At 40.8% G+C, this 22,777-nt stretch overlaps 1 protein-coding gene across 2 annotated transcripts in view; it reads right to left on the reverse strand.

Moving 5' to 3' along the window:
* MTR (5-methyltetrahydrofolate-homocysteine methyltransferase) overlaps window positions 1-22,777 on the reverse strand; it is a 1,755,520-nt gene that overhangs the window by 1,283,778 nt on the left and 448,965 nt on the right. For both annotated transcript variants that reach the window (XM_044059073.1, XM_044059064.1), the window contains exon 8: window positions 22,186-22,280. In XM_044059073.1, the coding sequence (XP_043915008.1) occupies window positions 22,186-22,280 (95 nt within the window). The remainder of the gene's footprint in view (window positions 1-22,185; window positions 22,281-22,777) is intronic.

The following is a 22,777-nucleotide window of genomic DNA, read 5'->3' on the forward strand; positions in this document are numbered from 1 at the left end:
CTTTCTAAAAGTACATATTCATTAATACATAAGGTTTTTATTTTGGCCCAATCTGAGTTAATAACCCCCCCATCTTGGCAATATACATTTATTTCGCCAATTTTGAAACCTAATAAAGATCCAACTAGATGTTCTTCATATCGGCCCATCTCATTACTTAATGTTGATTACAAAATGTTTATGAGTATCTTTGCTGATAGATTGAAGACAATCATTCCCGGCATTATAGCTATAGATCAGACAGGCTTCATTGTAAATAGAAATACTTTTGATAATATAAGAAGAACTTTAACATTAATAGATTTTGCAAATAGGAAAGAAAGATTTAACACTTATTAGTCTTGATATAAGTTCAGCATTTGATTCAGTAAGTTGGGACTATCTGTTTACCTTAATGAAGTGCACAAACTTCTCAGATGCATTTGTAAATCTAATTGAGCATTTATACAAAGGAACGTTGGCTTATATTAAGGTAGGAACATATGTTTCACAAAAAATACCCATTCTTAAAGGTACAAAACAAGGATGTCCACTTTCTCCACTATTATTCACTTTAGTAATGGAGCCTTGGGCTAATTTGATCAGAAACAGTACTGACAGAGGGTTTTGAAATAGATGAAAATACAACATCCAAAATTCAACTTTTTGCAGATGATGTTCTAATTACATCAGCAGGATCTAATTCTTCTATGCAGTCTCTATTTGATAAAATGATGAATTTTGAAAGTATTTCTGGTTTAATATTCAATGAAGAAAAAACTAAAATACTACCTATATATACACGAAAAAATATTCTCATTAGTGATTTTACTAAATATGTACCCAATTCAGGTCAGATAACTTATTTAGGTATAATACTATCTAAAGATATTAAATCTATTATATATAATAATTATAATACCTGTTTTCTTAATATACACAATCCTTTTAATACCTGGAATAATATGTTTTTACTATGGAGGAGAGACTTACAATTATTAAAATGATAATATTCCCCAAGATTTTATACTTAATACAATCAATAATACTTCCACCTACAAAAATAATTATCAAGAAACTGAATACACTAATGTTAAATTTCCTATGGGCACCTAATAGACCTAGGATTGCATTAAAGAAACATACTAATAGCTGGTCTCAAGGGGGTATTTCTTTTCCAGACTTTAATTTATATACTATCTCTTCTATTGTAAAAGTTATTACTTTATTAATAGAGCAGTCATATGTCACAAAATGGAAAGATTATTGGGAGCTAATTAGTATGCACTTTATGAAAATCTCCTTAACACATAAAAATATGATTGTAAATAACTCCATGTTATGGTTACTAAAGGAATTTTGTACTTCACCTATTACACCTAAACATATGGTTTGTTACCCATTAAATATTATTATTAGTTATCGTAACTTTATATTCATGCACCCTACGTATAGGGAATGGAATTTTATTGTATTCCCTATAATGTATACTCAGGGTATGCTTTTGTCATCTACTTCTGAAGGAACTCATTTAACTATAGATAATGATCTAAAGTACTGGTATCAGTTGATATCTGATAATAAAGTAAAAAATCTAGATTTCTTAAAACAAGAATTTGATCTAAGAGAAACTTGCTGGTTAGAGGTTCAGACCTTTAGACAACATCTCATTAATAAAATAGATCTAATGTCTATAACAGTTAAAGAATCTATTCCAACACTGATTGATTACTTGATATTAAATTTACAACATAAAGTTTCTGATAAAGGTAAACTTTCATACATACATAAAATTATCAGACAAGAAACATTTTACAGTGTAGCTTCATACTGGAATTATTTCACTTCTATTAATGGGGACCCACCAAATCAACAAGATAAACAATATATATTGGAATCTGCTTATAGAACTACGTCTTCCATTGTCTGGAGACTTTATACATGGAAATTTTTACATAGATCTTTTTATACACCTTTGATGATGAATAAAATAAATAATAAAGATAATTTATGTAAGAGATGTAATGTAGAAATTAATGCTGACTGGGCTCATATGTTTTATGACTGTATAAAATTGAAAGAATACTGGAAGTCAATTAATGAATTTTTGCAGGCTCTTTTTACAGATAATTTCATTATTTCTAAATCTCTTATATTATTCAACACACCTGTACCTCAAAGTGTTAAAAAGGTTAAGCTTCCCTTGTTATGGTCTATTCTAGCAGTGGCTAGGAAAATAATACTAGAAATTGGATTTCAGATACACCTCCTTCGTTCAATGAATTTAAAAATGTTATGAATATAGTGTGCCATATGGAAATAAACACAATCAGGACAAGAACAAATAGAAAAACATCTTATTATATTGTATGGGATAATTTACAAAATTTGTTAAAAAAATTTTAATTTCAATAACATGGTATTTTAGTTTAATTAATTGATCTGATTGTAGTGGATGTCTTTGTAAATACTTTAGTTGTTTTGTTGAATATTATAATAATACCTATTTTTAATTACTTGTATAAAATTGTTATGATATTTCTCTTATATGTTAAAACAATAAACCTGTTTTGAAAAAAAAAAAGAAGACATAATGCAGAAGAATTAGCATCTGAGTCCTCAGAACTTAAGAGGATGATGCCTAAGTTACCCAGAATAGACAGAAGGTATCTAATCATACGAGTTTGGGAGCAGACACCTCTAAAAGCTAGGGTGGCAGAAATACATACTTTTTTCTTATATCTATCAATAGCCCCTGCTGTCTTTATCAGTGGACAAAGCATTAGGGGAAGGAAGAAGTCTATTTTATTAACATATCTTTTGTTCAGTAGGTTTTTCAGAGGAAAGGATAATAACAGATGGGACTGAGGTAGGATTCTTTTACAAGAACTTTTCCACAGCCTGGGGAAGGTGTATGAGACTCCAGAGTAGCGGAAGAAAGTTTGTAGTAAAGATTTCAAAACAGAAGAGATGGCAGAGAGTTTAGACAACTCCCATCTCCAAAAGAACATAGTATCCTTTCTGGACGTCAGATAACTTAGAACCCCCCCCCCCATGAAAATACTGCACATTATTTTAACAATAGTGTCTCCAAAAGACAGTCCCTCAAAAGGGGAAGTATGAGGCAAGGTGTCTTCATCATCATGGGCAAAAGTGACTGGTGAAATAATATGGGAAGGGTAGGCCAAGGAATTATCACAATCAGATTCAGAATTCTCTTCCTATTTAGATTCTTCTCTTTGGTTTTAAAGAGATAGATGAGGATATGGAGAAAAAGAAGAAAAGGGAGCAGCAGGAAAGAATGAGGGAAGCTTTAATAAGGACTTTGAAATGCCCCTGAGTGAAATTGTGCCATTCTTTCTCAGGATTCCTAGAAGCTTGAGGAAAAACAACATGTTTTGTCTTTTGCATCGTAACTGTAATATCTGCCTGTACAAAACAAGGTGGCTCCAACCCTGATGTACCTCAATCAAGAAGCCAGGAACTTCTTCCCTAACTAAGATCTGAAGTATACTGTTGAGTCTCTCCAAAATAGAAAGCAGAGGTTCCCATTTCTCGCCAGAAGCAAATGACTGGTTATATGTGACAGATGTGTGAGCCGCCTGTGTCATACTGGCCTCCAACTGAGTATTGGTGAGCTACAAAACATGTGCCTGCAGTAGGCTACCATTATCATCCACATCTTCAGTGTCTTGCGGTTTTGCTTTGCTGTACTAGATGAATGTTCTAAGGGCATTATGCAAGCTGGTGGCATGTCATCATCCATGTTATCCTTGCCTTGCCCTCTTGACAGTTGCTATACACTGTGATGTATGTTTGGTATACCTATGGTTTATTGCCCCCTACTGACTTAGAAGAAACTATATGACATTTCTGACATTATGTTTTGCTGTCTCACTGTTTACTTGGGCAATGTTTCCACTCATGACATCACCTCTTAGCAGTTTTTTGCCCATTATTTTTTTTTTAGCTCCCCATCCCACACAGCCATCAAGCCTCCCTCTCTACTGCCACACAAACCTGTATCACTCCTCTTAAGTCAAACACTGGTCATCCAGGTCATAGTCAAGAGCTCAACCTTCTATAGCAATGAGCCAGGTACTATTGGAGCAGTTTTTTGAGGTTCCATCTTCCCCTCAGCACTACTGATCCACAGCCTGTGTTATGCATATCTGTTCAAGATGCACACTTTTGCTGCCTTCATATCTTGTCATATTCATTGCCTGCCTGTACTGCAATTCTGCATTTGCCTTCTTTGTCCTTTTGCAAACACTGCCACTATCTATGATACTGTTGCGCACCATCTGTTGTTCTCACACTAGCTGCAACTGTTTAAACTGTGAGGAATGCACCACTTCCCTCTACCACTCTGAACGTCTAAATTTTTACAGAAGTAATGCAAATTCAGCTGCAGCATCTACTGCCCTTGATGACATTATCTGCACATGTACAGCAACTGACTGAATCCGGCTCCTAACTTTCAATGCTATACTTGCTATGGGCTGCATTTAACTACAACGCTTCTCCAAAATTTCAGACATCCACATCAACTACCAGAAATCTATGGGACTGCAATTATGGTGCCTGTTACTTCATCTTCAAGCAAGTGGAAGTCTTTCAAGTTGGTAACTCAAATAAACTTCCTCTTTAAGCACAGTATTCAAGAACCACAAGCTGTAACATGTCAATATTTAATTTAGTCAGGTGTTCCTCGGGCTCAGACTTGAGACCTTGCGCCTTTCTCTGTTTTCATTAATGTATGGAAGGCAAGTAGCAACAGTATAAATCTACTTATTTAAGCAGATAGTCCTGCCAACTCGTTTTCCGATACTTCAGCAAGTAAAATTAGTCAGACTATCACCTGATTTTATCTACTAAATGACTGGTTTAAGCAATAATATGCCTAAACTTTAACTTCAGAGGCCTGTAGCAATGCATTTAAGATCAAAACAAATATTTAAAAATGACCATGTTGTTTAGCACTAAAGTTACTAATTGTAGGCATTAAAAGCACATTTGGTCAAGCACTTTGTACTTTGGTTAACAACATAGCATACTTTTCTGGTCGTGTGAATAAAACTGTCAGGACACCTTGGTCACTTAAGTAACTTTACCACCACACATCACAGTTCAAGAATGCCAAACTTGCACCATGAAATGGAGTCCAGATTCCTTATCAGTGCATTACTACTTTATATCTCCAAAACTTAGCCTACAAAATGCCTAGAGCCAAACAATGAACCAGTAGTTTTATTTATAAGCTAATTAACTTTGGACATCTTACTACTGAACCTCCCAACTATACTGCACTTAGCATCTCCTCTCCTAGCCCCAGCAGTGCCAACGTTATCATTACCATGTTGCACTAATTTCCAGCTCCAGCAGTGCCAACGTTATCATTAGCATGTTGCACTAATTCCCAGCCCCAGCAGTGCCAACGTTGTCATTAGCATGTTGCACTAATTCACAGCCCCAGCAGTGCCAATGTCATCATTAGCATGTTGCACTAATTCACAGCCCCAGCAGTGCCAACGTTGTCATTAGCATGATGCATTAATTCCCAGCCCCAGCAGTGCCAATGTTGTCATTAGCATGTTGCACTAATGCACAGCCCCAGCAGTGCCAACGTTATCATTAGCATATTGCACTAATTCACAGCCCTAGCAGTGCCAACGTTATCATTAGCATGTTGCACTAATTCACAGCCCCAGCAGTGCCCATGTTATCTTTAGCATGTTGCACTAATTCACAGCCCCAGCAGTGCCAATGTTATCATTAGCATGTTGCACTAATTCACAGCCCCAGCAGTGCCAACGTTATCATTAGCAAGTTGCACTAATTCACAGCCCCAGCAGTGCCAACATTATCATTAGCATGTTGCACTAATTCACAGCCCCAGCAGTGCCAACATTATCATTAGCATGTTTCACTAATGGTTTTCTCATATGATCCAACAAATGGAACTGTATTCTTGACTGCATCAAACGATCTGCTTGCACTGGTTGACTTCCAAAACAGTTCAAGAGTCAAACTATTTTTTTAAAGTCCAAGTGCAGATGCAACCCAGGCAACTCTTAAACACCTCCAACCCAGTTGTTAATATAATTTAGTACTTACAGACATACCACCTGCGTGGAACTTGATCAACGGCAGGATGGTCAATATAACTTTAGGATTTTCATTATGAACAGGCATTATATTTTGTACAGTTTATATTACCTCAATCTATATGATATGCTTATAAACATGCAATTTGGTGTTTTTATTCACTGCACAAACAATAAAAGTAGAAATGGTCTCTACCAACATAGCCTGGTTTAAGAATCTCCTGGTTACACACTGCATATCTAAGCAGTTGATTGGATGTACTGCAACTTACAATGGCTATTCTGTATCAGAAATGAAAAGTACATTTGAATTTCAATTTATTCAGAATCCCCTGCATGGCAGTCACCAACAAATCCAATCTGTGTAAGGAAGTTAAACAACATACCAAAGGTGTTATTTTATGAACATCAAGTGCACCTATGAATGCTCATTCACTCGAATACAGCTTCATTATATGCACACAGTCTGCCAGGTATAACATTCCCACATGGCCAGTTAAATCACAGATTACAAAGTCTTATATGTTAATAATCAGCTCATGACCATTAGTTGTTACTTATGACTGTAAAATAGCTGCTGACAATACAGACATTAATAGACAAAAAGCAGTAAGTCTACAGACCAGGAGACACTACTTCAGACTATAAAAATAGAATGCACGGATATTCACTACACTGGACCAATACAGAAGTATAACTAGGCACTAAAGGCATTCTCCTAGGTCACTCATCTACTTGCTGCCTGGAATCCTCCTCTTCTTCATTTTTTAATACACACCAGCCATCCTGGCTTGCCCCCCTGCTGACTGGGTCACTTGCTTCCCAAAGTACACGCAAAATTTCTATCAGTAACAAAGCAGATGAGGGACTGGATCCACAGGCAGCAACACACTGCAGGCTGCCTAAAAAGGTACATGCCCACTACACTTCCAAGTGAACACTGTTCATCGTCAAAGTAGTCTCATTTAATATCCAGCAGTAGTCAGTACTGCCAAACAGTATCACACTTCCAAATGTATGCTTCTGTTCAATCCTTTATTTCTTTTTTAATTCTTTTACTGTTTTATGCATCTGTTCAACCTATTCAAGCAACTCACACTCACAAATTAATTATTTCTTAAACCAAACTCTACAAAGTCATTCCTAAACACACCATCAATGCATTAAGAGACCAACCAGAAAGAAGCTGCACTGATGAAATCTCCTGGTTGGACATGAAAGTGCTAAATCTGCCTTGTTTTTACCTTCTGGTTTAAAGTATATTTCCCTGTGTTTTTGAATAATTTTTTTTCGTGGAAGCCTGGTTCACGTACCTTATTGTTGGACAATATGTTTCATATTCTTCTGAACAGATGATTTTGAAGGAGGGACAGCCTTCATTGATACCTGGAAAGTACAGTTGTGTACACTTCCCATAAATGTAGATGTTCGAGTGTATTCACTGTTGCAGTCATTACATTTGGGTAATGTGCTCACAGGTTGCTCTCAGTCGGCCTGATTAACAAAGTCTTGGGTCCTGTGTCGGTTGCTGTCCCTTCTTCCATGATGTCAGGTCATCAGGGGTATAAAACATGCAGCCGATGCCATTACATCAGTTTTTCTGGCCCCAGATATCAGGCGCCCCCCTAATGGGAAGCAATTAAACATAAAAGCACAAAGATATACCGCCAACAAAAAGGCAAATACACCAAAAAGGCTTTTAAGCATAGTAAAGGAAAGTAGAGATATAGCCAAAAGAAGGTAGGGGGATGGAGGGAGGGTAACCAGGACTGCAACAGTGAATACACTCGAACATCTACATTTATGTAAGTATATACAACTGTACTATGTTCTTCGTGTTTCACTGTTGCAGTCATTACATTTGGGTAGATTCCCAAAGCTATGGTTGGGAGGAGGAGTTCAGATAGCATTAGGGACAGCTATAAGGCCCTGCAAGACTGCAGTGGTAAAGCCAGCTCTGGATTTAGAGAAAATTGGCAAATGGTAATGCTTGGTGAAAGTATGTACAGAACTCCAGGTAGCAGCTTCTAGGATGTCCTTGGTAAGGACGCCTCTGAGAAAGGCTGTAGAAGTACATGCAGCCCTGGTGGAGTGAGGTCTGATCCCCAGTGGGATAGGTTTTCCATGGTGCTTATAGCAGAAATGAATGCAATGGCTTATCCATTTAGAAATGGTTTGCTTTGAAATAGCCTTCCCCTCTGCCCCTGCAGCAAATGCCACCAGCAGTTGGTTCAGATTTCCTTTGAGGTTTAGTCCTGTCCAAATAGAATCTAAGTTGTCTGTGCACATCTAAGGAATGCAGTATCTGTTCCCCTTTATTCTGTGGATTGGGAAAGAAGGCTGGCAAATGAATGGACTGATTAAGAGCCACACTGGATACCACCTTGGGCATGAAGGATGGATTGGTTCTGAGTGACACCCTGTCCACATGAAAGATGATGAAAGGCTCCACTGCCATAAGGGCCTGTAATTCAGATACCCTTCTAGCTGAAGTGATTGCTGAAAGGAAAGCTGTTTTCCAAGAAAGAAATTTTAAGTCTGCAGTAGCAGCTGGCTCGAAAGGAGGTAGTGTGAGTTTCTCCAAGGCTAAGTTAAGGTCCCAGGCTGGGGTTGGAGCTCTCCTGGGTGGTCTCAAATTTTTGGCCCCTCTGAGGAACTGCTTGAGCAGTGGATGAGAGAAGAGGGGAGGTTCTGTGTTATAATGAGCTGAAATGGCTGAGGCGTGGATTTTAATGGAGGAAAAAGACAGGTCCTTGTGAAGCATCTCAGTTAACTATTGTAAAATCTGAGGTAAATTGGGTGCTGCTGTGCTAATCCCTTGAGATTGGTTCCAGGCACAGAATCTTTTTCAGCATAAGATTTTCTAGTACTAAGCCTCCTTGCCTCTAAGATGATATCCAGCACAGGTTTGCTGAGGGATGGTAAAGGAGAGATTAAGTAATTAGCCAGGCTGCAAGGTTCAGTGTTGGAAGCTGAGGGTACAGAATCTGGTTCTCCTGCTGAGACAGCAAGGAAGGAGTCTGAGGCAGGTGCCATGGAGATAACCATGACACATTGCGCAGGAGGGGGTACCAGTGTTGGCGCGGCCAGTCTGGAGCAATCAAAATCATCCTTGGTTTGTCCTGCTTGATTTTTAGTAGTACTTTGGAAAGCAGAGGCAGAAGGGGGAAGGCATAGACTGATAGGTTGTTCCAGCTGAAGGACAGAGCATCCACTTTCCAGGCTTGTTTGTGGGGGGTCCTTGTGCAAAATTTGTCCAATTGGTAGTTCTGAGGGGAGGCAAACAGGTATATATCTGGGCTCCCCCATTTGCTTGTCAGCATGTTGAAAATCCTTGGTTCCAGTTTCCACTCGTGTGGGTCCTTGAGGTTTCTGCTTAGTCCATCTGCCAGTGTATTTAATTTTCCTGGCAGGAATTGAGCTTGTAGGTGCACTTGGTAGCTCAAGGCAGTCTTTCACAATGTCATGGCTAGTCTGCAGAGGGGGTAAGAATGTGTACCCCCCTGCTTGTTTATGTACCACATAACAGTGGTGTTGTCCGTCTTTACAATTAGTTGTCCTGGAAGAATGTGATCCTTGAAGGCTGTCAGAGCATTCTGTAAAGCTAACATTTCTATTTGATTGATATGCAGGTGCATTTGACTTGGGTTCCATTTGCCCTGAATGCACTTCCCTGCCAGGTGAGCCCCCCATGCATAGTCTGATGCGTCTGTTAGGGTTTGGGCAGCAGGGGGTGGTGTGAATGGTAGTCCCTTGTTTTGGTGGCAGGCCTCTGCCCACCAAAGGAACTCTAGGCATAGCCTAGGTATGATAGGAATCATTGTTTCTAGGTCTTGAGAATGTTGACACCATAGGCTTTTTAGATATCACTGTAGTTTCCTCATATTCAGTCTTGCATATGGAATTAGAAGAATGCAGGAGGCCATGAACCCCAAGGCTATCAGTATTTGTCTTGCAGATAGCACGGTTTTTGTGGCCACTTGCTTGAAGTAGGCTGGCAAATGAATTTGTTTCTCTGGTGTGAGGTAAGCCATCTGAGAAGTTGTATTCAAGCTTGCTCCCAGGAATACAATTTGTTGACAGGGTACCTGGTGTGATTTCTTTTCATTTATGGTGTACCCCAGACAAGTTAAAACCCTTTGTATAATGGTCAGATGATTCAGAAGTATGTCCTGGCTTTCTGCCTGAATTAGGCAATTGTCCAGGTATGGGTATATTTGAATATTTCTTTGCCTGCAAAAATGCAATAACTGGAACTAGGCACTTTGCGAATACCCTGGGCATAGTAGATAAGCCAAAGGGCAGTGCAGAGAACTGATAGTGTGTGTGGCCTGCTTTGAAGCGAAGGTATCTTCTGGAAGATTCCCTGATTGGGATGTGCAGGTATGCTTCTTTTAAATCTAGTGTTGCCAACCAGGCATAGGATGTAATTGGAGAAGAGTCAGCAACTTGAATTTCTGAATCACCAAAAAGGTGTTTAGAGTAGACAGGTCCAGGATAGGACGCCATGAATTGTCTTTTCTGGGTACCAGGAAAAGTCTCGAGTAGAAACCTTGTCCCTTTTCCTTTTCTGGTACTAGTTGAATAACCCCCATGCTTAAGAGAGAAAGTACTTGTTTTTGAGCCTCTGCCCACTGATTTGGGGGTAGATCCGGCCACCCGCTTGGAGTTGGCAAGGTGTGGAAGTGAAATTTGTATCCCTGGGATATTATATTTAAAACCCATTTGCCCTGGGTAATGAGTTCCCAGTTCTTTGCAAAGGGGCATTCAGTTAAGTGCTTGGAAATTTTAAAAGGAAGCCATTGAAACAGTTTACCATAGGAGGGAGTTTTATTATTCCCAGATTTGGAAGTGGAGCCCATTCCCCCCCCCCCCATTGCTTAGTTGTGTGTCCCCTGGGACTGAAACCTGGGTTTTTTGCTGTGTCTGGGTTTGGCTTGAGAAGACCTGGAAGGGGCTGGAAAGGACCAATTCTTAGATGGCCAGTGTCTACAAAATGTAGGAGGCTGAACTTGTAAAAAATCTTTAACAGTTTGCATAGATTTATCTTTATCTTCCATCTTTTTAAGAACTTACTCAGCCTTGTTGCCAAACAGGCGGTCCTGATTTAAAGGAGCATCCAACAATTTAGCTTTAACATGAACAGGCAAACACTGCTCCTTAAGCCAAGCATGCTTTCTGGGCACAGACCCAGTAACAGCAGCCCTGCAAGAGGCCTCTAATGAATCAAAACCACATTGCAAAGTATGTTTTCCAACTTGTTTAGCAGAATGCATTAAATCCTGTAATTCTTTATTTTACACACAGTCAGGAATCAACATAATTTTCTGTTTAAGCAGTCCAATAACATGTTGCTGGTATTTTAACATATGAAGCTGGCAGTTTAAAGCCCTAATGGCCAAGGCTGCAGAAGTGTAAACCTTCTTACCCCAGCTATCCAGCGCCCTGGAGTCTCTATCAGAAGGGGTAGGATTTTTAGCAGTAGAAGCCTTAATGCCATTGAGCCCCTGTGAAATAGTCTCTGGATCTGCAATAGGATTTTTAAAAAGGAATTTGTGGGACTCAGGGGACCCTGTAGTATCTGTCAGATTATCTGGGAGCAGGAGGCAGGGTCAGGAATCAAAATCATTTTCTGTTTAAGCAGTCCAATAACATGTTGCTGATATTTTAACATATGAAACTGGCTTTTTAAAGCCCTAATGGCCAAGGCTGCAGAAGTGTAAACCTTCTTACCCCAGCTATCCAGCGCCCTGGAGTCTCTATCAGAAGGGGTAGGATTTTTAGCAGTAGAAGCCTTAATGCCCTTGAGCCCCTGTGAAATAGTCTCTGGATCTGCAATAGGATTTTTAAAAAGGAATTTGTGGGACTCAGGGACCCTGTAGTATCTAATGTCAGATTATCTGGGAGCAGGAGGCAGGGAATCAGGGGCCAAACTAGATTCCGAAAAAGCATCCTCAACAATGTCTAGTACAGGAGGAATAGCTAAAGGCATATGCTGAGGTAGGAGAAGGAAATCCCTAAGCCTCTTTTTTGAATCAGAAAAAATCTGGCTTTCCCAGTGGAAATGCTCCCTTAGAGTATGTAAGGTTTCCCCAAAAGAAAAATCCTCAGGAGGGGAAGCAGAGGGAATGGAGTCCTCTGCATCATAATCTTCATAAGTAGATAAGGGCAAATCCAGATCATCAGAAGAATCAGAAACAACAAAATCCTGATCAGAAGATTCATAATCAACTTCAGTCCTAGGCCTCTTAGAAGGGGGGGGGGGGTTGGCTACCCCTGATTAGAGTTATTAGATCTTCAGCTATTCTTATCATTTGTTTTTTAGGCATAGAGGCCTGAGCATGTGGCCTGGGCTTCATTTTTTTTTTAGGCATGGATCGAGATTTAGGCCTAAATAAAGAAGGAGGCATCGGTTTAATATGCAAGTCCATAGGCCTGAATACACCCTCAGAAGCCGGTGCCTACACAGCGGCTCCGGACCCATCCAAGGTAGAGACATCCGCGGGTTCCAAAGTTGAAGCATCTCACGGCATAGCGGACTCCGAATGGGTCTCAGTAGAGGCCTGCGATTCAGAACTAGCAGGTATCAGGGGCTGCGAAAACGCCTCACTGAGTACCGGGCGAACTGGTGACTGGCTTAGGAGAAGCGTCGTCGGCAGTTTTGGACCTCGGCAGCCTGTCTCTGTCTTTATCTTTGCATTTTTTCGGAATTCTGGTGGTCGGATGGCTAACCAACAACATTTCTGGATAATTAAACCCTGAACCGAAATATTTAGAGGTGAAAATATACCGACGATGGATAGTGCGTTGATTATTTAAATAAAGCACAAAACCGACAGCAAGGTACATCGTGGTCAGGGCCTAGACAAGGAATACAGTACGAATGAAAATCTTTATGAGGTATTTGCTTCCCACAAGTAATGCAATTATTAACTTTTACTGACATCGGTAAGCAGCAAGAAAATGTTTCCCCAATGGGGTACTTAGCTTTAGTTGAAGACTTCAGTTCTGAAACTCGAAAACGAAAATTTCAAGAGTCGGACGACTGGCACTTGCGAACTGCTTCTGGCACCACATGGCAAGAAAGACTGATGTAATGGCGTCAGCTGCATGTTTTATACCCCTGACGACCTAACATCATGGAAGAAGGGACAGCAACTGACGCAGGACCCAAGACTTTGTTAATCAGGCCGACTGAGGGCAACCTGCAAGCAGATTACCTAAATGTAATGACTGCAACAGTGAAACACAAAGAACATTGGTGTTGGTGTTTCGATAATCTTGCATCTGGCCAGGAAACCACAGCAACAAAAGACATCTCTTTTACATTTGTAAAACCAGCTTGTGGATTACATTAATATTTACAAATCACATAGAGTTATTTGCAAGATTCTATCTGGCTGGGCTGGCAGCCTTTCAGTTTTCACAACTATAAAGACTTAAAAAGTAATACTTTAAGTGAGGGTCAGGGAAGTGGATGTGTGAGGAAAATGTGGACGATCACCAGTAATACTACCTACTTTGTATATCTCCTTCCTCAGCTTTGCTAAAACTGTTGTCATATATACAAAACAAATTTTGTTCCCAAGTTTGGTTAAAGTACTTAATTAGTTATAAGGTGCTAATAAAGACTCGACTCCTTTTTAAACTTCAGTACACCATTATGCCTTGAAGATACTATCTTGCTTTCTGTTTCAATGCACTGTTCTTAACCTTTAACTTACATGTGGAAGCACAGACAAAAGCAAGTTGCATCATTTAACTAGAATGTTTCTCCTCTGATTACTGATTATCTGACCTAATTATTTTCTTTCAGCAATCAGGTTCATACTGGAAGCATTTGAGCCTTTCGGACTTGTACTTTGCACACTTCTGTAACTGCCTCTCAGTTACGCGACAATGAGAACAACATTCAGCAATGTGCATTCTAGTTATTGCTGTCCGTTAACACCTCTGAAAATAGTGAGAGTCAATACTCTGAAAATAGTGAGAGTCAATACGGACATTAGATACATACATAAACACACACACAGTGCAGTTAGTGTTAACATAAACTGGAGTCTGACAAATACAAATTTGGAAAGTAGACTGCTCTATTTCCCAGCAGTCTTCAATGACTGTACTTGTTTTCTTTGTTATACATTCGCAGTGCATTTCTCACCTTCAAAGGAGAGAGGACTGACAACTGGACAGAAAACAGACTGACAAATGGTCATCGAAGATATTTTTCTATAGATACCTACTGACCAAATGCCTTACCTTATTCATTAAGTGTTGAAAATCAGACGTTTAAATCTCAAAACTTTTATATGAAAAAAAATAAACACTCACAGAACTCCTGACAGGGTGCAGACAACTCTGCCATTATAACATACCAACCATAAATCAAACAGTTAATGTGTTTTCCAGAAATTAGGTAAATACAAAGACTTAGCTCTTCCTTCTCTTCTCACCATCACTACCCATTGTCATAAAATTTCCACTTTAACAGAGCAAATAAGCCTGTCTGATCTGCAGCTGTTACTTTCCTAAAATGAAGAGACCAAATTTCCAATAACACTTTCATAAAATTAAAGTTACTGAGGGGTGCAAAGCTTCATTTTGCCATTCTGTCATGGAGAAGGACACGGTTACACACCACTGCATATCCACTACCCAAAGCCAACAGACATATTAGCATACTGCCCACATAGGTTACTCCTTGGTCTAGATCTCTCATTCTACCACACCAACAGTATACAATCTATAGCTCTATGTTATGTGTTCTCAAGTGTATGTATGCATGTCTGGAGAACAATGTGGATGTTATAGCTTCAACACTGCTTAAAATGATATCCTGCTACAAGCATCTAGGACGTGTACTGTACCTGTTGAGGTGAGGGCATGCCTATCAGCTGTTGCATGAACAAGTGTGGCAGACAGTGGACAATGAGGCACTCACACTTTACAGTAGTGTTTTAAGCATGTTAATGACATGCTTTGCCATGCCAAGCCAAAGGCACATTCTATAGCAGCTGAGAGATCAGCCACAGTGTAAAGGAAACCAGCTGGAAACACTAGACTGACACAAAGTAGTTTTTGTTGTCCTTGCACAAGGACAATGGTTCTGGGATTATACCTGGAAGAGAGGTCACTTACATCAGGATGGCCCCACCTCATATGTCTTGATGGATTATGTACCTGGTCAGTACCTCTTACACCAGACATTTGCACAATAGCAGATTAGTACCTCTTACACCAGACATTTGTATGTCTGCACTGTGCACAGACCCAGAAGACCGACCATAGCAATCACTGGCTATGTGCTGTTTTAGATATATGGGGCATTTAGCCAAGTCAGCAGAGGTAGTTTGGATTTGTATGTATATGACATGCATGGACACCCACCTTTAGCTCACATGCCACAGTAGCAAAGGTTTGTCACAGATAATTATGTTCATTCCAGCATGTATACTGTTGTGAGTTCACAAGGCACAGCACTGTTAAAGTGACACCTACAAAGGCAGGGGCACCCTGTCAGGCTGATGCAAGGACTGATGGGGATGATGAAATACAGATACCAGAGTCAGAATCTGATGACAGAGTGGCACTGCCTGTATTCATACTGGCTGTGGATCAATGTTCAATAAAAGATGAAGGGGTTGCATCACCCCACAAGAAAGTACAGTTGTGTACACTTAACATAAATGTAGATGTTCATGTGTATTCACTGTTGCAGTCATTACATTTGGGTTATCTGCTTGCAGGTAGCCCTCAGTCGGCCAGATTAACAATGTCTTGGGTCCTGCGTCGGTTGCTATCCCTTCTTCCATGAGGTCAGGTTGTCAGGGGTATAAAACATGCAGCCGACTCCATTACATCAGTTTTTCTTGCCCCAGATGTCAGTTGCCCCCCTAATGGAAAGCAATTAAATATAAAAGTACAAAGATATACCTCCAACAAAAAAGCAAATACACCAAAAAGGCTTTTAAGCACAGTAAAGGAAAGTAGAGGTGTAGCCAAAAGAAGTTAGGGGGGCTGGAGGGAGGGTAACCAGGACTGCAACAGTGAATACACTCGAACATCTACATTTATGGTAAGTGTACACAACTGTACTATGTTCTTCATGTTTCACTGTTGCAGTCATTACATTTGGGTAGTTTCCCAAAGCTATGGTTGGGAGGAGGAATTTAGATAGCATTAGGGCCAGCTATAAGGCCCTGCAAGACTGCAGTGGCAAAGCCAGCTCTGGATTTAGAGAACATTGGCAACTGATAATGCTTGGTGAAAGTATGTACAGAGCTCCAGGTAGCAGCTTCTAGGATGTCCCTGGTAGGGACGCCTCTGACAAAGGCTGTAGAGGTAGATGCAGCCCTGGTGGAGTGAGGTCTGATCCCCTGGGGGATAGGTGTTCCATGGTGCTTATAGCAGAAATTAATGCAATGGCTTATCCGTTTAGAAATGGTTTGCTTTGAAATAGCCTTCCCCTCTGCCCCTGCAGCAAATGCCACTAGCAGTTGTTCAGATTTCCTTTGAGGTTTAGTCCTGTTCAAGTAGAATCTAAGTTGTCTGTGCACATCTAAGGAATGTAGTATCCGTTCCCCTTTATTCTGTGGATTGGGAAAGTAGGTTGGCAAATGAATGGACTGATTAAAAGCCACACTGGATACCACCTTGGGCATGAAGGATGGATTGGTTCTGAGGGACACCCTGTCCGCATGAAAGATGATGAAAGGCTCCACTGCCATAAGGGCCTGTAATTCAGATACCCTTCTAGCTGAAGTGATTGCTAAAAGGAAAGCTGTTTTCCAAGAAAGAAATTTTAAGTCTGCAGTAGCAGCTGGCTCAAAAGGAGGTAGAGTGAGTTTCTCCAAGACAAAGTTAAGGTCCTAGGCTGGGGTTGGAGCTCTCCTGGGTGGTCTCAAATTTTTGGCCCCTCTGAGGAACTGCTTGAGCAGTGGATGAGAGAAGAGGGGAGGTTCTGTGTTGTAATGAGCTGAAATGGCTGAGGAAAAAGACAGGCCCTTGTGAAGCATCTCAGTTAAGTAATGTAAAATCTGAGGTAAATTGGATGCTGCTGTGCTCATCCCTTGAGATTGGTTTCAGGCACAGAATCTTTACCATTTTTCAGCATAAGATTTTCTAGTACTAGGCCTCCTTGCCTCTAAAATGATATCCATCACAGGTTTGCTGAGGGATGGTAAAGGAGATATTAAGTAATTAGCCAGGCTGCAAGGTTCAGTGTTGGAAGCTGAGGGTGCAGAATCTGGTTCTCCTGCTGAGACAGCAGGGTAGGAGTCTGAGGCAGGTTCCATGGAGGTAACTGTGCCACACTGCGCAGAAGAGGGTACCAGTGTTGGCACGGTCAGTCTGGAGCAATCAAAATCATCCTTGGTTTGTCCTGTTTGATTTTAAGTAGTACTTTAGAGAGCAGAGGCAAAGGGGGGAAGGCATAGACTGATAGGTTTTTCCAGCTGAAGGACAGAGCATCCACTTTCCAGGCTTGTTTGTGGGGAGGCCTTGTGCAAAATTTGTCCCAGTGGTAGTTCTGGGGAGAGGCAAACAGGTCTATATCTGGGCTCCCCCATTTGCTTGTCAACATGTTGAAAGTCCTTGGTTCCAGTTTCCACTCGTGTGGATCCATGAGGTTTCTGCTTAGTCCGTCTGCCAGTGTATTTTATTTTCCTGGCAGGAATTGAGCTTGTAGGTGCACTTGGTAGCGCAAGGCTGCTGTGTTCTACAATGCCATGGCTAGTCTGCAGAGGGGGTAAGAATGTGTACCCCCCTGCTTGTTTATGTACCACATAACAGTGGTGTTGTCCATCTTTACCATTAGTTGTCCTGGAAGAATATGGTCCTCGAAGGCTGTCAGAGAATTCTGTGAAGCTAACATTTGTTTTTGATTGATATGCAGGTGCATTTGACTTGGGTTCCATTTGCCCTGAATTCACTTCCCTGCCAGGTGAGCCCCCCATGCATAGTCTGATGCATCTGTTGTTAGGGTTTGGGCGGCAGGGGGTGGTGTAAAAGGTAGTCCCTTGTTTTGCTGGCAGGCCTCTGCCCACCAAAGGAACACTAGGCATAAGCAAGGTATGATAGGAATCATTGTTTCTAGGTCCTGAGAATGTTGACACCATAGGCTTTTTAGATACCACTGCAGTTTCCTCATATGCAGTCTTGCATATGGAATTAGAAGAATGCAGGAGGCCATGAACACCAAGGCCTGCAGTATTTGTCTTGCAGATAGCAGGGTTTTTGTGGCCACTTGTTTGAAGTAGGTTGTAAAATGAATTTGTTTCTCTGGCGTGAGGTAAGCCATCTGGGAAGTTGCATTCAAGCTTGCTCCCAGGAATATAATTTGTTGACAGGGTACCAGTTGTGATTTCTTTTCGTTTATGGTGTACTCCAGACAAGTTAGAACCCTTTGTACAAAGGCCAGATGATTCAAAAGTATGTCCTGGCTTTCTGCCTGAATTAGGCAATTGTCCAAGTATGGGTATATTTGAATATTTCTTTGCCTGCAAAATGCAATAACTGGAACTAGGCACTTTGCGAATACCCTGGGCGCAGTAGATAAGCCAAAGGGCAGTGCAGAGAACTGACAGTGCGTGTAGCCTGCTTTGAAGCGTAGGTACCTTCTGCAAGATTCCCTGATTGGGATGTGCAGGTAGGCTTCTTTTAAATCTCGTGTTGCCAACCAGGCATCTTTGCCTAGCATCGCAAGTAATTGGAGAAGAGTCAGCATCTTGAATTTTTGAATCACCGAAAAGGTGTTTAGAGTAGACAGGTCCAGGATAGGATGCCATGAATTGTCTTTTCTGGGTACCAGGAAAAGTCTTGAGTAGAAACCTTGTCCCTTTTCCTTTTCTGCTACCAGCTGAATAGCCCCCATGCTTAAGAGAGAAAGTACTTGTTTTTGGGCCTCTGCCCACTGATTTGGGGGTAGGTCTAGCCACCCGCTTGATGTTGGCAACGTGTGGAAGTGAAATCTGCATCCCTGGGACACTATATTTAAAACCCATTTGTCCTGGGTAATGAGTTCCCAATTCTTTGCATGAAGAGCAATCTTTCCCCCCAAAGGGGCAGTAAGTTGATAAGTGCTTGGAAATTTTAAAAGGAAGTCACTGAGACAGTTTTCCACAGGGGGGAGTCTTATTTTTCCCAGATTTGGAAATGGAGGCCTCCCACTGCTTAGTTCTGTGTGTCCCCTGGGACTGAAACCTGGGTTTTCTGCTGTGTCTGGGTTTGGCTTGAGAAGACCTGGAAGGGACTGGAAAGGACCAATTCATAGAGGGCCAGTGTCTACTAAATCTAGGAGGTTGAACTTGTAAAAAATCTTTAACAGTTTGCATAGATTTAGCTTTATCTTCCATCTTTTTAAGAACTTCCTCAGCCTTGTTGCCAAACAGGCGGTCCTGATTTAAAGGAGCATCCAACAATTTAGCGTTAACATGATCAGGCAAAGATTGCTCCTTAAGCCAAGCATGCTTTCTCAGCACAGACCCAGTAACAGCAGCCCTGCAAGAGGCCTCTAATGAATCAAAACCACATTGCAAAGTATGTTTTCCAACTTGTTCAGCAGAATGCATTAAATCCTGTAATTCTTTATTTTCCACACAGTCAGGAATCAACATCATTTTCTGTTTAAGCAGTCCAATAACATGTTGCTGATTCTTTAACATATGAAACTGGCAGTTTAACGCCCTAACGGCCAAGGCTGCAGAAGTGTAAACCTTCTATCCAGTGCCCTGGAGTCTCTATCAGAAGGGGTAGGATTTTTAGCAGTAGACGCCTTAATGCCCTTGGGCACCTGTGAAATAGTCTCCGGATCTGCAATAGGATTTTTAAAAAGGAACTTGTGGGACTCAGGGACCCTGTAGTATCTGTCTGGTTTTCTGGGAGCAGGAGGCAGGGAATCAGGTGCCAAACTAGATTCCAAAAAAGCATCATCAACAATGTCTAGTACAGGTGGACTAGCTAAAGGCCTATGCTGAGGTAGGAGAAGGAAATCCCTAAGCCTCTTTTTTGAATCAGAAAAATCCTGGCTTTGCCAGTGGAAATGCTCCCTTAGAGTATGTAAAGTTTCCCCAAAAGAAAAATCCTCAGGAGTGGTAGCAGAGGGAATGGAGTCCTCTGCATCAGAATCTTCATAAGTAGATAAGGGCAAATCTAGATCATCAGAAGAATCAGAAACAACAGAATCCTGATCAGAAGATTCATAATCAACTTCAGTCCTAGGCCTCTTGGAGGGGGGGGGGGTTGGCTACCCCTGATTAGAGTTATTAGATCTTCAGCCATTCTTATCATTTGTTTTTTAGGCATATAGGCCTGAGCATGTGGCCTGGGAGTTGTTTTTTTAGACATGGATCGAGATTTAGGCCTAAGTAAAGAAGGAGGCGTTGAGTTAATATGCAAGTCTGTAGGCCTGAATACACCCTCAGAAGCCGGTGCCTGCACAGCGGCTCCGGACCCATCCAAGGTAGAGAAATCCATGGGTTCCATAGTTGAAGCATCTTGCGGCATACCGGACTCCGAATGGGTCTCAGTAGTGGCCTGCAAATCAGAAGTAGCGGGCATCAGGGGCTGAGAAAGCACCTCACTGAGTACCGGGCGAACTGGCGACTGACTTAGGAGAAGCGTCGTTGGCAGTTTTGGACCTCGGCAGCCTGTCTCTGTCTTTATCTTTGCGTTTTTTCAGAATCCCGGTAGTTGGATGGCTAACCGACGACATTTCTGGATAATTAAACCGAGAACCAAAATATTTAGAGGCAAAAATATGCTGATGACAAATAGTGCTCTGATTAAATAAAGTACAAAACCGACAGCAAGGCATGTCGTGGTCAGGGCCTAGGCAAGGAATACAGTACGAATGAAAATTTTTATGAGGTATTTGCTTTCCACAAGTAATGCAATTATTAACTTTTAATGACATCGGTAAGGAGCAAGAAAATGTTTCCCCAATGGGGTACTTAGCTTTAGTTGAAGACTCTGGTTCTGAAACTTAAAAATGAAAATTTCAGGAGTCGGATGACCGGCACTTGCGAACTGCTTCGGCTTCGGGCACTGCATGGCAAGAAAGACTGATATAATGGCGTCAGCTGCATGTTTTATACCCCTGATGAGCTGACGTCATGGAAGAAGGGACAGCAACCGAAGCAGAACCTAAGACTTTGTTAATCAGGCCGACTGAGGGCTACTTGCAAGCAGATAACCCAAATGTAATGACTGCAACAGTGAAACACGAAGAACATCATGACGTTATACACAGTTTTAACACAGCCATCCCCAGTGAGGGAGGGATACAGCATAAATCCAACCACCAACAAGCCTGTCTCCATGATTGACATGGACACTGCATTTGATGTAGGTACAGCCATAATTTCATGTCCTCATAAGGGTGCCTGATGCCACTGCATATCAGATGTGGCCCATAGGATCAATTAGATGCACTGCAGCATCATCCAGGCACAATTTCCTGCAATCCAGTCCAGCACAGACCTCACTGTTGAGTTGCATGGCATCCATAAGGCCATAAAGACTAGGGACACAGTAGTGACTGGTCTGCAGAGATCTAGTGTGGTTCACGCTTTTGATTAATACACAGTCATGGAGAAGTGCCGGTCCAATCAAAAGGTGCTTCAACAAAGTATTAGTTTAAGGGTGTGCACACTTATGCAACCAGCTTATTGTACATTTTTTATTTTTTTATATTTTTCCCCTAACAGATTTGTTTGTTTTTCAATTGAATTGTACAGGTCACAGGTCACATTAAAGGTGGGAAAAGTTTTGAAATTATTTATTGTGGTCTCATTTTTTATATCACAACACCTGGCATTTTAACAGGGGTGTGTAAACTTATTATATCCACTGTACATAGTGTATCCTCTTTATAAAATTCACCATAGCAAAGCTCATTTGCATTACAAACACCAGACCTTTTCATTTTTATGTCCTACAACTGACTGCCATTAAAAAGAAGTTCCATTTGTGCAAAAACTGCAAATTGATAATAAATAATGAAATAAGAACAGACATGGTTTGAAGATAAATTAAAAAAAAAGCAGAACAGCTGCTCACAAAGTAAACTGCTTATGATACTCTTGGAGTTAAAATATCTTACCAAAGCGGATCTGCATGGGACACACTTACAACAAATGCTTCTCCAGTCTGTCCAGAAAGAGTACGTCCACTTTTATCAACAATGGTTCCTGAAATCTACATTTGAAATGGAAAAAAATGAGGAAATTAAAACATATGGTTCAAACCAGTACTTTTGTAGGCAAAATGTTAGCTGTCTGGAACTACATTAGATTATAGAAAATTCAGTTTAAAATGCTATGCACACATTTTTGTGAGAAGAGGCAATAAAGAAAAAAAATTTTCCTTTTTTTCTGTCAGAGATCTGTCTGGATGCATAAAAATGCAGGGTTCCCCCTTTGTTCAAAATACCATTATGAATACCTCTCAACTGTTCAGACTAGTGAACCATATTTTTGGTTTGTTCCTTATAAAATATGTGGTTTTCTGGCAAATCATTGAGGACTGAATTCGCTAAATAATGACAGATATTAAAGTTTCAGACTTCATATATTTTATAAAATGCATATTAAAGAAAAAAACAATTACTCTAGCAATGTTCTAAGTTTATGGGATTAGTATTTATTTAAACTGTACTTTTTTTAGAGTAAGGTTGACCACCTATCAACTTTTCG

Source organism: Protopterus annectens, chromosome 1.part2 (genome assembly GCF_019279795.1).
Source record: "Protopterus annectens isolate FY-2018-M chromosome 1.part2, PAN1.0, whole genome shotgun sequence".
Taxonomy (NCBI): Eukaryota; Metazoa; Chordata; order Ceratodontiformes; family Protopteridae; genus Protopterus; species Protopterus annectens.